Below are 17,317 nucleotides of genomic sequence, written 5' to 3'. Positions count from 1 at the left end.
CAGCATCTCCACCCCACCTGAGAGAAAGGAGCGACAGCGCCACCTCAACAAAGCCCTGAGGCCCTGTGTGGTCACCCGCAGTTGGTGGTGACAGTGGCGCTTCGGGTGCAGCCGGTGGGAGTTGAACCACCGTTGAAGAGGCCGGAGATGGAGCAGGCCTAGAGGAATCAGCAACGAGGCCGTTGTCAGCAAGCCCAACAGGCGTTGGCAGGTCAGGGTGGATACCACCCACCCCTGCCGAAAGTAGTCGAGGCAAGATAAGATCCCCTGAACCCTTCTGGTGGGCAGGCGTGCTCTCATGAGGACTGAGTCCAGTTCCATGCCAATGAAGGCCACCCTCTGGGTGTGCGTCAGATGACTCTTGTCGTTTACAGTAATGCCCAGCCTGTCGATGTGGGTCAGGAGCATGTCTCTGTCTGACAGAACCTGGGTCCTGGTCGGGGCACAAATCAGCCAATCGTCCAGGTAATTGAGGATCAACAATCCTCAGGACGTAAGAGGTGCCAGGACAGCGTCCATGCACTTTGTGAAAGTGCGGGGTGCCAAGGAGAGGCCGAAGGGAAGAACCATGAATTTGTAAGTTGTCCCTTTGAAAGTGAATCGGAGGTACTGCCAATAAGCTGGGTGAACAGGAACATGGATGTATGCATCCCTCAGGTCCATGTAACCGAGCACCTGGGTCTCCCAGGCACGTCCCTATGGTGGTGACAAAAACCGGGGAAGATCCGTGTGGGAAAAACAGGCAGACAAAAAACAGCAACCAGGTAATGGATTTTGATTTATTTGTTTCACGCCACCTGCAATATTACCTACCGGTTTAATATCCTAGCAGTAAAAACAGAACCATATGGAGTAACGCCCTTTAAGGAACTCCAAAGTTAATGTCTCAACGTAGTGGAAAGCCCACCACAATACTCACACTCTGCAGGGGAAAGAACAAGAAAAAACCCTGCAGGATAATTAGCAGAGAGCAGAAGCATGTTAAACCAATTCACAACACACATAGACCAAGCCAGTCGGCAAGTTGTGCAAGGTATATTACAGTTCGTGGCAGTAATAGCCACCAATATATTAATGCACACGGAGTCGTAGTGTAATGCTAATGAAACACGGGCGGAAGATACAGATCAACTGCACACAGTGAGTGGAGCACTCAAAGAGGGCTGGCCATGTGGCCAACTGCTACAGGCTGCAAACAGCCAATCAATCAACCAGTCAAATCAAATTTATGAAGCCCTTCTTACATCAGCTGATGTCACAAAGTGCTGTACAGAAACCCAGCCCAAAACCCCAAACAGCAAGCAATGCAGGTGTAGAAGCACGGTGGCTAGGAAAAACTCCCTAGAAAGGCCAGAACCTAGGAAGAAACCTAGAGAGGAACCAGGCTATGAGGGGTGGCCAGTCCTCTTCTGGCTGTGCCGGGTGGAGATTATAACAGAACATGGCCAAGATGTTCAAATGTTCATAGATGACCAGCAGGGTCAAATAATAATAATCACAGTGGTTGTAGAGGGTGCAACAGGTCAGCACCTCAGAAGAAAATGTCAGTTGGCTTTTCATAGCCGATCCTTCAGAGTATCTCTACCACTCTTGCTGTCTCTAGAGAGTTGAAAACAGCAGGTCTGGGACAAGATAGCACGTCCGGTAAGTATACTTCCACACAAGATATTACACTTACTAAGCGAACTTCAGAAAGTTTGTACCTCAAACCATACGGACGTCCGCCAAGAAAGTGAAAGAGAATGTGTGTAGCGGCCATGGGGTCTATATATAGGGGCGGACCCCAGCCGTGACACAGGTGTACACCTGGAGTAAATCTGTAAATCCTCACCTCGGGTCTATCTCTCCGCCACGGAGTGATACCAATATATTGGAGTGATCCATATAGTGAAACATAACCCCCTTTCCTTTCCCCTTTCACTGGTTGCCATTTTATTGTGTCAACAGGTCACAAATACTGCTGCTATGATTGCACACTGTGGTATTTCACCAAATAGACAAGGGAGTTTATCAAAATTGGATTTGTTTTGGGTCTGTGTAATCTGAGGGAAATATGTGTCTCTAATATGGTTTTACATTTGGTAGGAGGTTAGTAAGTGCAGCTCAGTTTCCACATCCTTTTGTGAGTAGCGTGGGCATAGCATGTCTCTAAATATCTCAGGCTCAAAGAAAACAGGCACTTCTACGTGCCTACTAAAGTGACGTACGTGTGAAGTCAAGGACCCTGGACCGATAAGAAAGCTCGTGTTTGTTTTGACTACTAGCATGCAAGTTAGCGCAAGAAGACGAATTATGATTCTTAAAGCTATATGGTTTTACTTAGACAGTATGATAAGTCAAACGTACAAATATGTTTGAAACAAAGTAACTTTGTTTCTAGGAACTGCTACGAACCAGTTCCAGTCGACTTGAATGAAGACGTGCTCCAGCACGCTAGATAAATAATCCTGCAAGTTGAACCAAGTCAGCTGGCTAGTTTGTGTAAATATATTGTAAACTAACGTAATTTACTTTGTGGACCGTTATGGTTGGAAACGAAATTCATTAAAGCTAGGTAAACTAGCTAACAGTAGGTGATGAAGGCTAGCTACATTCCGCACTGTCAACAATATTGGGCAAGCAGCTGTTGAACGGCGTGAACTGAATAATTTCGATCCACGTTTGTTTATCAACTGAATGTGAGCTAAATCGGTCAAAATGAGGATCGTAAGGGCCTTGATGAGCAACGCCTCCTCCATGAGAAAGCATATTGATTACTACTCCAGATTCTCCCCTTCACCACTCTCAATGAAACAATTCTTGGATTTCGGTAAGCGGACCTGAATCTCAATGCTTCTAGTCAACTGATTGCTAACATCATTGTAGCAGGGCAGGCTATACACAGTGTACAAAACATTAGCCATACCTTCCTGATATTGAGTTGCACCCCCTCATGCTCTCACAACAGTCTCAATTCGCCAGGGCGTGGACTCTACAAGGTCTTGAAAGCGTTCCATAGGGATGCTGGCCCATGTTGACTCCGATGCTTCCCACAGTTGTCTAGTTGGCTGGATGTCCTTTGGGTGTTACTGTAGACCATTCTTGATACACATGGGAAACTGTTGAGCGTGAAAAACACAGCAGCGTTGCAGTTCTTGACACAAACCAGTGCGCCTGGCACCTACCCTGTTCAAAGGCACTTAGATCTTTTGTCTTGCCATTCAGAGGGTGAATGGGCACACACACAAGCCATGCCTCAAGGATTAATAATCCTACTTTAACCTGTCTCCTCACCTTCATTTACATTGATTGAAGTGGATTTAACAGGTGACATTAAAAATGATCATAACTTTCACCTGGATAGTCTGTCATGCAAAGAGCAGGTGTTTATAATGTTTTGTACACTATAAATATATATATCACACACACAGTGCATTCAGAAAGTATTCAGACCCCTTTGCCTTTTCCATATTTTGTTACATTACAGCCTTACTCTAAAATGGATTTACAATCTACACATAATACCCCATAATGCAATAAAAAACTGATGACATTTACATGAGTATTCAGACCCTTTAAAAGCACCTTTGGCAGCGATTAGAGCCTCGAGTTTTCTTGGGTATGACGCTACAAGCTTGGCACAGCAGCTCGAGAGGCTATGAGGAGCCTACTCACTTGGGTAGCCACTGCACTGGACATCAACTGGTGAAAGCCACATATGGCTCCCTCTGCACTCTTGGCCTTACCAACGCGGCCATGCTGCTGCAGGCCTACCTGCAGACCATGTTTTCCTGGCTGCACGAGGCCACATATGAGCTCCTCTGGGAAGTGATGGAGGTGTCTCGTCACCACGGGCCATGGTGCAGGTGGTTACCTCTGGGTGCCATCTCTGGCTGGCCCAATCCCGTCGCAAATCCTCTCAAGCTCTGTCAGTTTGGATGGGAAGCGTTGCTGCAAAGCTATTTTCAGGTCTCTCCAGAGATGTTTGATCGGTTTCAAGTCCGGGTTCTGGCTGGCCCACTCAAGGACATTCAAAGACTTGTTCCCGAAGCCACTCCTGTGTTGTCTTGGCTGTGTGCTTAGGGTCGTTGTCCTGTTGGAAGGTAAACCTTCACCCCTGTCTGAGGTCCTGAGCGCTCTGAAGCAGATTTTCATCAAGGATCTCTCTGTGCTTTGCTCCGTTCATCTTTGCCTCGATGTTGATTAGTCTCCCAGTCCCTGCCGCTGAAAAACATCCCCACAGCATGATGCTGCCACCCATGCTTCACCATAGGGATGGTGCCAGGTTTCCTTCAGACGTGACGCTTGGCATTCAGGCCAAAGAGTTCAATCTTGTATTCATCAGACCAGAAAATATTGTTTCTCATGGTCTGAGAGTCTTTAGGTGCCTTTTGGCAAACTCAAAGGGCTGTCATGTGCCTTTTGCTGAGGAGTGGCTTCCGTCTGGCCGTTCTACCATAAAGGCCTGATTGGTGCACTGCTGCAGAGATGGTTGTCCTTCTGGAAGGTTCTCCCATCTCCACAGAGGAACTTTGAACCTCTGTCAGAGTGACCATCGGGTTCTTGGTCACCTCCCTGACCAAGGCCCTTCTCCCCCGATGTCTCAGTTTGGCTGGGCGGCCAGCTCTAGGAAGAATCTTGGTGGTTCCAAACTTTTTCCATTTAAGAATGATAGAAGCCACTGTGTTCTTGGGGACCTTCAATGCTACAGAAATGTTTTGGTACCATTCCTCAGATCTGTGCCTCGACACAATCCTGTTTCGGAGCTCTACGGACAATTCTTTCAACCTAATGGTTTGGTTTTTGCTCCGTATTTCCAAATAATGTCCAATCAATTGAATTTACCACAGGTGGACTGCAATCAAGTTGTGGAAACATCTCAAAGATGATCAATGGATACGGGATGCACCTGAGCTCAATATCGAGTTTCATAGCAAAGGGTCTGGATACTTATGTAAATAAGGTATTATTTAAAGTTTTAATACATTTACAAACATTTCTTAAAACCTGTTTTTGCTTTGTCATTATGGGATATTGTGTGTAGATTGATGAGGATTTAAAAAAAATGTACTTAATCAATTTTAGAACAGGGCTGTAATGTAACAAAATGTGGAAAAAGTAAAGGGGTCTGAATACTTTTCGAATGCACTGTGTATATATATATATATATATTAATTAATTACATGGCCAAAAGTATGTACACCTGCACGTCGAACATCTCATTCCAAAATCTTGGGCATTAATATGGAGTAGATCCCCCCTTGGCTGCAATAACAGCCTCCACTTTTCTGGGAAAGCTTTCCACTAGATGTTGGAACATTGCTGCTGGGACTTGCTTCCATTCAGCCACAAGAGCATTAGTGATGTTGGGCGATTAGGCCTGGCTCGCAGTCGGCGCTCCAATTCATCCCAAAGGTGTTTGATGGGGTTGAAGTCAGGGCTTTGTGCAGGCCAGTCAAGTTCTTCCACACCAATCTCAACAAACCATTTCTGTATGGACCTCGCTTTGTGCACAGGGGCATTGTCATGCTGAAACAGGAAAGGGCCTTCCCCAAAATGTTGCCACAATGTTGGAAGCACAGAATTGTCTAGAATGTCATTGTATGTTGTAGCGTTAAGATTTCCCTTCCCTGGAGCTAAGGGGCCTTGCCCGAACCATGAAAAACAGCCCCAGACCATTATTCCTCCCCCACCAAACTTTACAATTGGCACTATGCATTCGGGCCAGTAGCGTTCTCCTGGCATCGTCTGTTGGACTGCCAGATGGTGATGCGTGATTCATCACTCCAAAGAACGCGTTTCCACTGCTCCAGAGTCCAATAGCGGCGAGCTTTACACCACTCGATTTTTATGCGCTTCAGCACGCGGTGGTCCCTTTCTGTGAGCTTGTGTGGCCTACCAATTTGTGGCTGAGCCGTTGTTGCTCCTAGACATTTCCACTTCACAATAACAGCACTTCCAGGGTAAAGATTTGACCAACTGACTTGTTGGAAAGGTGGCATTCTATGACGGTGCCACGTTGAAAGTCACTGAGCTCTTCAGTAAGGCCATTTTACTGCCAATGTGTTACTATGGAGATTGCATGGCTGTGTGCTAGATTTTATACACCTGTCAGCAACGGTTGTGGCCAAAATGGCAGAATCTACTCATTTGAAGGTGTGTCCACACATATATTTTATATTTGAGATTCTTCAAAGAAGCCACCCATTGCCTTGATGACAGCTTTGCACACTCTTGGAATTCTGTCAACCAGCTTCATGAGGTAGTCACCTGGAATGCATTTCAATTAACAGATGTGCCTTGATAAAAGTTAATTTGTGGACTTTCTTTCTTTAATGCGTTTGAGCCAATCAGTTGTTGTGATAAGGTAGGATTGGTATACAGAAGATAGCCCTATTTGGTAAAAGACAAAGTCCATATTATGGCAAGAACAGCTCAAATAAGCAAAGAAAAAACAACAATCCATCATTACTTAAGACATGAAGGTCAGTCAATGCGGAACATTTCAAGAACTTTGAAAGTTTCTTCAAGTGCAGTCACAAAAACCATAAAGGGCTCTCATGAAGACCGCCACAGGAAAGGAAGACCCAGAGTTACCTCTGCTGCAGAGGATAAGTTCTTTAGAGTTATCAGCCCTAGAAATTGCAGCCCAAATAAATGCTACAGAGTTCAAGTAACAAACACATCTCAACATCAACTGTTCAGAGAAGACTGTGTGAATCAGGCCTTCATGGTCGAATTGGTTTAAAGAAACCACTACTAATAAGAGGCTTGCTTGTGCCAAGAAACCGAAGCAATAGACTTTAGACCAGTGGAAATCTGTCCTTTGGTCTAATGAGTCCAAATTTGAGATTTTTGGTTCCAACCGCCGTGTCTTTGTGAGATGCAGAGTAGGTGAACGGATGATCTGCAGTGATACGCCATCCTATCATTTGTTTTTCAACAGGACAATGAGCCAACACACCTCCATGCTGTGTAAGGGCCATTTGACCAAGAAGGAGAGTAATGGAGTGCTGCATCAGATGTGAAGGAAAAGCAGCCAACAAATGCACAGCATATGTGGGAACTCCTTCAAGACTGTTGAAAAAACATTCCAGCTCCCGAGTGGCGCAGCAGTCTAAGGCACTGCATCTCAATGCTAGAGGCATCACTACAGACCCTGGTTCGATTCCAGGCTGTATCACAACCGGCCGTGATTGGGAGTCCCATAGGCCGGCGCACAATTGGCCCAGCGTCATCCGGGTTAGGGTTTGGCCGGGGTAAGCTGTCATTGTAAAAAGATTTTGTTCTTAACCGACTTGCCTGGTTAAATAAAATAAATTATTAAAAAAGCTGGTAGAGAGAATGCCAAGAATGTCCAAACTTTTGACTGGTACTGTATATAGCTTCTTCACCTGTTTCATATCTTTCATCTAACTAACCTATCAGTCATGTTTGTTCTGTTTCACATTCAGGGTCTGGTGAAAATGCATGTGAGAGAACATCGTTTACATTCCTGAGACAGGAGCTACCTGTGAGGTTGGCAAACATAATGAAGGAGATCAAGTTGTTACCAGATCATCTGCTGAAGACTCCATCAGTCCGGTTGGTCCAGAGCTGGTGAGTACACTTATTTTAGGCCTAGCTCACTCCCATCTAGCCTGGGGGAACCAGCCTGATCGCTGCGTTTACCGTTCTATTTCACTTCAGTGAAACAGAATGGTGAACGCAGCATTCAGGCTGATTCCACCAAGCTAAATCCCCATCTTCTGTTGTGCATGTTCCAACAGGCCTATAAATAACATCACCAATGTATGAGATCCTTTTCTTTTTTTTTAGGTACATGCAAAGTCTTCAAGACATTATGGAGTTCAAGGAGAAAGATGCTGATGATGAGAAAGTCACATATGTGTAAGATGATGATCGCGTTTCGTTATTAAAATCAAATCAAATGTTATTGGTCACATACACATATTTAGCAGATGTTATTGCGGGTGTAGCGAAATGCTTGTGTTCCTAGCTCCAACAGTGCAGTAGTATCTAACAATTCACAACAATACACACAAATCTAAAAGTAAAAGAATGGGATTAAGAAATATGTAAATATTAGGACGAGCAATGTCAGAGTGGCATTGACTAGAATACAGTATATACATATGCAATAAGTAAAGCGGTATGTTGTAGGCCCATTCCTCCTGTGGATCATAATTCCTTTGGTCTCGGTTTTCACACAGTTTCACTGATGCTGTTATAAAGATCCCAAACCGTCACAATGACGTCATCCCGACTATGGTCCAGGGGGTTGTGGAGTACAAGGAGACCTATGGCCCAGGGGGTTGTGGAGTACAAGGAGACCTATGGCCCAGGGGGTTGTGGAGTACAAGGAGACCTATGGCCCAGGGGGTTGTGGAGTACAAGGAGACCTATGGCCCAGGGGGTTGTGGAGTACAAGGAGACCTATGGCACAGACCCCATCGTCAGCCAGAACGTTCAGTATTTCCTGGATCGCTTCTACATGAACAGAATATCTATTAGGATGCTGCTTAACCAGCACAGTGAGTATGTCACTTGTTATAGCAGAGTAACTCCATTTGAATTCAATAACTTTTTTGACAGTATTTCTTTTGATTTAAACCAAACTTTCCATACATGTTTGCCTATGGAAGAAGTGGTCAGATAGGGGACTTTTTGGACATGAATGACAAAACATTCAGGAGATAAGTCGTTCAAAGTTGACCCATTTTGCATGCCTCACCATCACGTGAGACATGCATGTCTTCATCACTGGAAAATATAAAAGGTTGTGTTTGCTATAATTTAAAAGCTTACAAACTATTTTATATATATTTTTTTACACATTTAAAAAAAAATCAAATGTCATTTTCTAACCTTATATATAAATTAGCTAGAAACACATTAACTCCTATTTTTTTCTTATTTGCATACAGTGCCTTGCAAAAGCATTCACCCCCCCTTGGCATATTTCCTATTTTGTTGCATTACAACCTGTAAATTGATTTTTATTTGGGTTTCATGTAATGGACATGCACAAAATAGTCCAAATTGTTGAAGTGAAATCAAAAAAATAAACAATGGATTAGGGGTACGTGCATATGTATTCACCACCTTTGCTCTGAAGCCTTTAAATAAGATCTGGTGCAACCAATTACCTTCAGAAGTCACATAATTAGTTAGATTGCACACAGTTGGACTTTATTTAAGTGTCACATGATCTCAGTGTATATATACACCTGTTCTGAAAGGACACAGAGTCTGCAACACCACTAAGCAAGGGACACCATCAAGCAAGCGGCACCATGAAGACCAAGGAGCTCTCCAAACAGGTCAGGGACAAAGTTGTGGAGAAGTACAGATCAGGGTTGGGTTATAAAAAAATATACAAAACTTTGAACATCCCACAGAGCACCATTAAATCCATTATTAAAAAATGGAAAGAATATGGCACCACAACAAACCTGCCAAGAGAGGGCCGCCCACCAAACTCACGGACCAGGCAAGGAGGGCATTAATCAGAGAGGCAACAAAGAGACCAAAGATAACCCTGAAGGAGCTGCAAAGCTCCACAGCGGAGATTGGAGTATCTGTCCATAGGACCACTTTAAGCCGTACACTCCACAGAGCTGGGCTTTACGGGAGAGTGGCCAGTAAAAAGCCATTGCTTAAAGAAAAAAATAAGCAAACACGTTTGGTGTTCGCCAAAAGGCATGTGGGAGTCTCCCCAAACATATGGAAGAAGGTATTCTGGTTAGATGAGACTAAAATTGAGCTATTTAGCCATCAAGGAAAACATGTCTGGCGCGAACCCAACACCGCTCATCACCCCGAGAACACTATCCCCACAGTAAAGCATGGTGGTGGCAGCATGCTGTGGGTATGTTTTTCATCGGCAGGGACTGGGAAGCTGATCAGAATTGAAGGAATGATGGATGGCACTAAATATAGGGAAATTGTTGAGGGAAGACCTGTTTCAGTCTTCAAGAGATTTGAGACTGGGACGGAGGTTCACCTTCCAGCAGGACAATGACCCTAAGCATACCGCTAAAGCAATACTTGAGTGGTTTAAGGGGAAACATCTAAATGTCTTGGAATGGCCTAGTCAAATCCCAGACCTCAATCCAATTGAGAATCTGTGGTATGACTTAAAGATTGCTGTATACCAGTGGAACCCATCCAACTTGAAGGAGCTGGAGCAGTTTTGCCTTGAAGAATGGGCAACAATCCCAGTGGCTAGATGTGCCAAGCTTACAGAGACATTCCCCAAGAGACTTGCAGCTGTAATTGCTGCAAAAGGTGGCTCTACAAAGTATTGACTAGTTATGGGGGTGAAGAGTTATGCACGCTCAAGTTTTTGTCTTATTTCTTGTTTGTTTCATAAGAGAAAATATTTTGCATCTTCAAAGTGGTAGGCATGTTGTGTAAATCAAATGATAGAAACCCCCCCCAAAATCTATTTTAATTCCAGGTTGTAAGGCAACAAAATAGGAAAAATGCCAAGGGGGTGAAAACTTTCGCAAGCCACTGTATGTTGTAACTTAGACCCTATTTTATATCTGAGGTTTTTGTGTTGTGCCCGCCATCGGTTGAGACAACATGCTCTTGAATACAGGGTGGGTGTCATGTTTTGGCTGATAATCTACTAAAAGGGGGAAAAATATATTTCACATTTCAAATAGTACCACAAAGATGGTTGGAGGTCCCCTTATTGTATGCAACGCTTTTAAATGTGCCTTTAGAGGCCATGCATTTCAATACTTGTCTTTTAAAACAAAAGCAATTTAGGTCAAAAGATTTCATAATAAACAAAAGAAATAGAGGCACTAACAGTACAGATAGATGGCAAGAAAAACTGTACCATAGAGGCACAGAATAAGTTAGAGGGAAAACAAAAAGAACTGGAGGAACTTATTCAAGAAAGATCAAGTGTAATATATTATATACTGAACAAAATGATAAACTCAACATGTAAAGTGTTGGTCCCATGTTTCATGAGCTGAAATAAAAGATCCTAGAAATGTTCTATAACCTGTTAGTGAGCATTTCTCCTTTTGCCAAGATAATCCATCCACCTGATAGGTGTGGCATATTAAGAAGCTGATTAAACAGCATGATCATTACACAGGTGCACCTTGTGCTGGAGACAATGAAAGGCCACTCTAAAATGTGCAGTTTTATCACACAACACAATGCCACAGATGTCTCAAGTTTTGAGGGAGTGTGCAATTGGCATGTTGACTGCAGGAATGTCCACCAGAGATGTTTGCAGATAATTAAATGTTAATTTCTCTGCCATAAGCCACCTCCGTCATTTTATAGAATTTGGCAGTACGTCCAACTGGCCTCACAACAGCAGATCACGTGTAACCACGCCAGCCCAGGACCTCCACATCTGGCTTCTTCACCTGCAGGATCATCTGTGAGGGGTGCTGAGGAGTATTTCTGTCTGTAATAAAGCCCTTTTGTGGGGAAAAACTCATTATGATTGGCTGGGCTTGGTTCCCCAGTGGGTGGGCCTATGAACTGACTTTGAAAATACCTTTTTGATAAAGTATGACTGGAATTTATATACAAATGCCTTGACTATTTTAATATTGGAAAATCTCTTATACAATGGGTTAAAGTTGTGTAGTAACCACAGGTGTAAAATAGTAAATAATGTCTACATCTCTGAAAGTATTAAACTGTTAAGAGTAAAACAAGGTTGTCCACTATCGGAATATCTTTATTATGGCCATCGAAATGTTAGCTATTAAAATCAGATCCAACAATAATATCAAGGGGTTAGAAATCCAGGGCTTAAAAACAAAGGTTTCATTGTATGCTGACGATTCATGTTTTCTTTTAAATCCTCAATTTGGATCCCTGCACAGCCTCATAAAGAATCTACTTCATTTTTGAACCTCTGGATTACAACTGAAGTGCACCGTATTACGTATTGGATCTAAAAAAAAATACAACTTTTACATTACCGTGTAGTTTACCAATAAAATGGTCAGACGGTGAAGTGGACATGCTCGGGATTCATACATTTTAATAGAAAGTTTGCAAAAATAGATAAGATGTTGCTACCATGAAAAGGACAATACCTATCTATTTGTGGAAAAATCGCCCTGATTAAAACTTTAGTCATATCCCAGTTGACCTATTTACTTATGGCCCTGCCTACACCTAACGGCAAAAAATAAAATGTTTTATTTGGAATGGCAAGCCAGAAAAAATTAAATGGGCCTGTTTATATAATGAATATGAATTTGGAGGGCAGAAATGATTAAATATTAAACTACAATCACTAAAATCTTCAGTTATAGAAAAGCTATACTTAAAGCAGATTAGTAACAATGGCTCATCCCGTGTTCAAGAATGTCCTTTTTCCCTTTATTCAGATTACAACCGCTCACTTTAGATTATTGGAAAATGAAATTGTCTCCAAAATATCACTATTTTTAAAACAAGCCATGTAATGCTGTTTGCAACTTCAGTTTAATCCACCAGAAAAGACAGAACAAATATTATGGTTAAACTCAAATATACTAATTGATGATAAAATTTGAGATAAAGATCTTTGTAAATTATCATAAATAGGACTGGTGGAGTTAAGTCACACATGCAATAAACAAAAATATATGGAAATGTCTGCTCTATCCAAAATTACAACCAACTGGTTGCAGCATTACCACAAAAATGGAGTAGGGAAGTGGAAGGGGAGAAGGTAAGGAACTTATCTGTCGCCAGTTGGTATCATTGTTTACCTATTTAACTAATACATATCGTCAGTACAGAATTGCCAGTTAATGACTTTTGCATGGTTGTATTTACACTACATGACCAAAAGTATTTGGACACCTCATTCCAAAATCCTGGGTATTAATATGGAGTTGGTCCCCCTCTTGTTGCTATAATAGCCTCCATTCTTCTGGGAAGGCTTTCCACTAGATGTTACAACATTGCTGCGGGGACTTGCTTCCATTCAGCCGTTAGAGCTTATTTATTTTACCTTTATTTAACTAGGCAAGTCAGTTAAGAACAAATTCTTATTTTCAATGACGGCCTAGGAACAGTGGGTTAACTGCCTTGTTCGGGTGCAGAACGGCAGATTTTTCTAACCTTGTCAGCTCAGGGATTTGATCTTGCAACCTTTCAATTACTAGTCCAACGCTCTAACCACTAGGCTACCTGCCGCCCCAAGCATTAGTGAGGTTGGGCACTGATGTTGGGCGATTAGGCCTGGCTTGCAGTCAGGGTTCCAATTTATCCCAAAGGTGTTCGATGGGGTTGAGGTCAGGGCTCTGTGCAGATCAGTCAAGTTCTTCCACACCGATCTTGACAAACCATTTCTGTATGGACCTCGCTTTGTGCACGGGGGCACTGTCATGCTGAATCAGGAAAGGGCCTTCCCCAAACTGTTGTCACAAAGTAGGAAGCACAGAATCGTCTAGAATGTCATTGTACGCTGTAGCGTTAAGATTTCCCTTCACTGGAACTAAGGGGCCTAGCCCGAACCATGAAAAACAGCCCCAGACCATTATTCCTCCTCAAACAAACTTTACAATTGGCACTATGCATTCAGGTATGTAGCATTCTGCTGGCATCCGCCAGCAGACTGCCAGATGGTGACGCATAATTCATCACTCCAGAGAACGTGTTTTCCACTGCTCCTGGGTCCAATGGCGGCGAGCTTTATACCATTCCAGCCCACGCTTGGCATTGCGCATAGTGATCTTAGGCTTGTGTGCGGCTTCTCTGCCATGGAAACTCATTTCATGAAGCTCCCGAAGAAACAGTTTTTGTGCTGATGTTGCTTCCAGAGGCAGTTTGGAACTCGGTAGTGAGTGTTACAACCAAGGACAGACAATTTTTACGCGCTATGCGTTTCAGCACTCGGCGGTCCCGTTCAGTGATCTTGTGTGCCCTACCACTTCGCGGCTGAGCCGTTGTTGGTCCTAGACTTTTCCACTTCACAATAACAGCACTTACAGTTCACCGGGGCAGCTCTAGCAGGGCATACATTTGACAAACTGACTTGATGGAAAGGTGGCATCCTATGACTGTGCCACGTTGAAAGTCACTGAGCTCTTCAGTAAGGCCATTCTACTGCTGTTTGTCTATGGAGATTGCATGGCTGTGTGCTCAATTTTGATACACCTGTCAGCAATGGGTGTGGCTGAAATAGCCAAATCCACTAATTTGAAGGGGTGTCCACATACTTTTGTATATATGGGCTGGCGTGGTTAGAAGTGGTCGAGGCCCGTTTGGACGTACTGCCAAATTCTCTAAAACGGCGTTGGAGGCAGCTTTTGGTAGAGAAATGAACATAACATTATCTGGCAACAGCTCTGGTGGACATTTCTGCAGTCAGTTTGCCAATTGCACGCTCTTTCAACATGAGACATCTGTGGCATTGTGTTGCGTGACAAAACTGCACATTTTAAAGTGGCCGATCACGCTGTTTAATCAGCTTCTTGATATGCCACACCTGTCAGGTGGATGGATTATTTGGCGAAGGAGAAATGCTCACTAACAGGGATGTAAACAAATTTGTGCACAACATTTTTGAGAAAAAAGCTTTTTGTAAGTATGGAACATTTCTGGGATATTTTGTTTCAGCTCATGAAACGTGACCAACACTGTACATGTTGCATTTTATATTTTTGTTCAGTGTAAGTGGAACCTGTTTCTGGCAGCTCTTGCTGGTCTCACACACTAGACTTAACATAGTAAATGTAAATTCTGGACCCTGAAATGAGTAAGATATGTTACGTTTGGTACAGGTCCATAAGACAGATGGTTGCTTACGGCCAAAACGAAAGTAGGGTGGATGGGTGAGTTTATAACGCGAATGTCTAGCAACCCAAAGGTTGCTTGTTCCAATCTCATCACAGATGACTTTAGCATTTTTGCTAATTAGCAATTTTTCAACTTCTTACTACTTTTTCCGCTACTTAGCATGTTAGCTAACCCTTTCCCTAATCCAGCTAACGTTAGCCAGCTAGCTAATGGTAGCAACCTAGCCACCTAGCTAGAATTCTTAACATTCATACATTTTGCTAATTCGTAACATATAAACGAATTGTAATTCGTGACATATCAAACCAAATGGGTGATGGACATCAACAAATGAATACATACCGTATAAAACTTAACAGATCTTACTGAAGGGAGTGTTTCAGATGTACGTACAGATTAATATTCAATACTCTGAGACTAGTTTGTGCAGCCAGGGATCTTTAAATAACTTTTTGTTTAAAGCAAAAAACATCTTCAATCCTGAGACCAGAATGGCTGAAATAAAGAGAAATTCTGAAAGCAGAGCTATCAAACTTGTTATATAAACAACTGTTAAATGTTTGTGGTAATGGTTTTGCATGTCTTCTATTCTAGCCCTGCTCTTTGGTGGGAAAGTGAGGGTAAACCCAGCGCATCCTAAACAGATTGGCAGTATTGATCCCCACTGCACAGTTACTGAGGTAGTCCGGGGTAAGTGCTGCACTTTTATTGGAATTGTAAATTCAGTGTTACTTTCCTAACCAGACTACTTTGCCTTTCCCCCAGATGCATATGAAAATGCAAGAAACCTTTGTGATCGGTATTACATGAACTCTCCGGAGTTGGTACTGGAAGAATTCAATGGTAAATGTTTGTATTTCATTGCCGACTTATGTGTATTTATAAACTTGGTGGACTTGTGATAATATTATAGACTACCTTAACTTATATTTTCAGAAATTGTTGTATCTCTTAGTTTCCAATTGTCTCTACAGTAAAAGATGATAGAAAACCTGTAACTCTTGGGTATGTGCCATCCCATCTTTACCACATGGTATTTGAACTTTTCAAGGTATGCCTTTATTTTTTTCACTTCACAGTTCAAGCTTAAGTTTTCAAGTTCTGAGAAAAAAATTTAACCTTAAATGTGGATTTGATCTCTTCAGAATGCCATGAGAGCCACAATGGAGTTGTATGAAGATTCCATGGACTATCCTTCTGTACATGTCCAGGTTGCCCTGGGGAGTGAAGACCTGACAGTCAAGGTACAACTACTTTACAGTGCTGCTTCTCATTTAACCACTCTTATATGGCTAGAGACACCATAAAGGAGGCTAATCGGTGCATCTCTTTCTGATCGGTGTCATTTACTCTTCCAGGTGAGCGATCGCGGAGGAGGGGTTCCCCTGAGGAAGATCGAGAGGCTGTTCACCTACACCTACTCCACCGCCCCCCCACCCAGCATGGATGGCCAACGCAGCCCTCTGGTGAGTCCTTTCACTTTATAACAAGGAGTCAGCACATACTATTGATACTTATTTCAATACTGTAAGCTTTCTCTTATCTGTTCTGTTGTAGGCTGGCTATGGGTACGGCCTTCCCATCTCCCGATTATATGCCAGGTACTTCCAAGGTGATTTGAAGCTGTACTCTCTGGAGGGCTATGGCACCGATGCTGTGATATATATCCGGGTAAGTCACAAAAAAGTCAACAAATGAGACTTTAAAAAGCATATTGTATACAAAAGTATTCATATTTTTCAAAATTCCATTATTTAATCTACAATTGTGCAGGCATTGTCCACGGAGTCCATCGAGAGGCTTCCTGTCTACAACAAGTCAGCCTGGAAGCACTACAAGACCATGCATGAGGCAGAAGACTGGTGTATTCCAAGCAAAGAGCCCAAAGACATGACAACATTCCGTAGTTTCTAGGCCAAGATACATACATTATGTACTAAGTTAAAGATCAAAGTTAAAAAAAAAAATTTGATCAATAGTTCCTTGACAGTCTAAATATGCAATTTTTCAAAGAAGCGAGTTAGTGTTTCTCATGACAATTGTATGAACCCATTCTGGAAGTGTTGCTTTGTTAAAATGGTGATGTATGATATGAAAAAATGTAATTAATGTGTATGATCTACTTTATCACTTAGGATGTAACTTTTCAGTGCTGTTTGGGCTTCTTGCAGCCTACAAATTATGTTCTGGCCCCCTGACCATCCTCTCTCTCAAAAACAAAAAGCTGCGGCACAATCTAATTCATGATCCCTGGCATATATTAGCTATACATGACGGGAGAGGCAACAAATACAGATATACAACTTGTTCCAGACACTGAGATACGTTTGAAGTACAATGGGGTTTCATTGACGTAGTGTATATGGACACATGCTTGTCAAACATCTCATTCCAAAATCATGTGCATTTAATATGGAGTGGGTCACACCTTTGCTGCTATAACAGCCTCCACTCTTCTGGGAAGGCTTTCCACTAGATGTTGGTACATTGCTGCAGGCACTTGCTTAAATTCAGTTACAAAAGCATTATTGAGGTCGGCACTGATGTTGGGATTTGG

At 42.7% G+C, this 17,317-nt stretch overlaps 1 protein-coding gene across 1 annotated transcript; it reads left to right on the top strand.

Annotated features, from left to right (window-relative positions):
• Positions 1-2,215: 2,215 nt before the first annotated feature.
• On the top strand, positions 2,216-16,865 carry LOC115156015 (pyruvate dehydrogenase (acetyl-transferring) kinase isozyme 1, mitochondrial). Its single transcript, XM_029703195.1, has 12 exons — positions 2,216-2,809; positions 7,434-7,578; positions 7,798-7,869; positions 8,193-8,259; positions 8,393-8,513; positions 15,355-15,450; positions 15,526-15,603; positions 15,735-15,811; positions 15,906-16,004; positions 16,119-16,226; positions 16,318-16,431; positions 16,534-16,865. Exons 1-12 carry the CDS (start codon positions 2,698-2,700, stop codon positions 16,672-16,674), a joined length of 1,230 nt encoding a protein of 409 aa, XP_029559055.1. The 5' UTR covers positions 2,216-2,697; the 3' UTR covers positions 16,675-16,865.
• Positions 16,866-17,317: the final 452 nt, after the last annotated feature.

Source organism: Salmo trutta, chromosome 20, assembly GCF_901001165.1.
Source record: "Salmo trutta chromosome 20, fSalTru1.1, whole genome shotgun sequence".
In the NCBI taxonomy this organism is placed as follows: domain Eukaryota; kingdom Metazoa; phylum Chordata; class Actinopteri; order Salmoniformes; family Salmonidae; genus Salmo; species Salmo trutta.
Note: the sequence above shows the minus strand (reverse complement) of the source record. Positions and strands in the feature narration are given on the sequence as shown.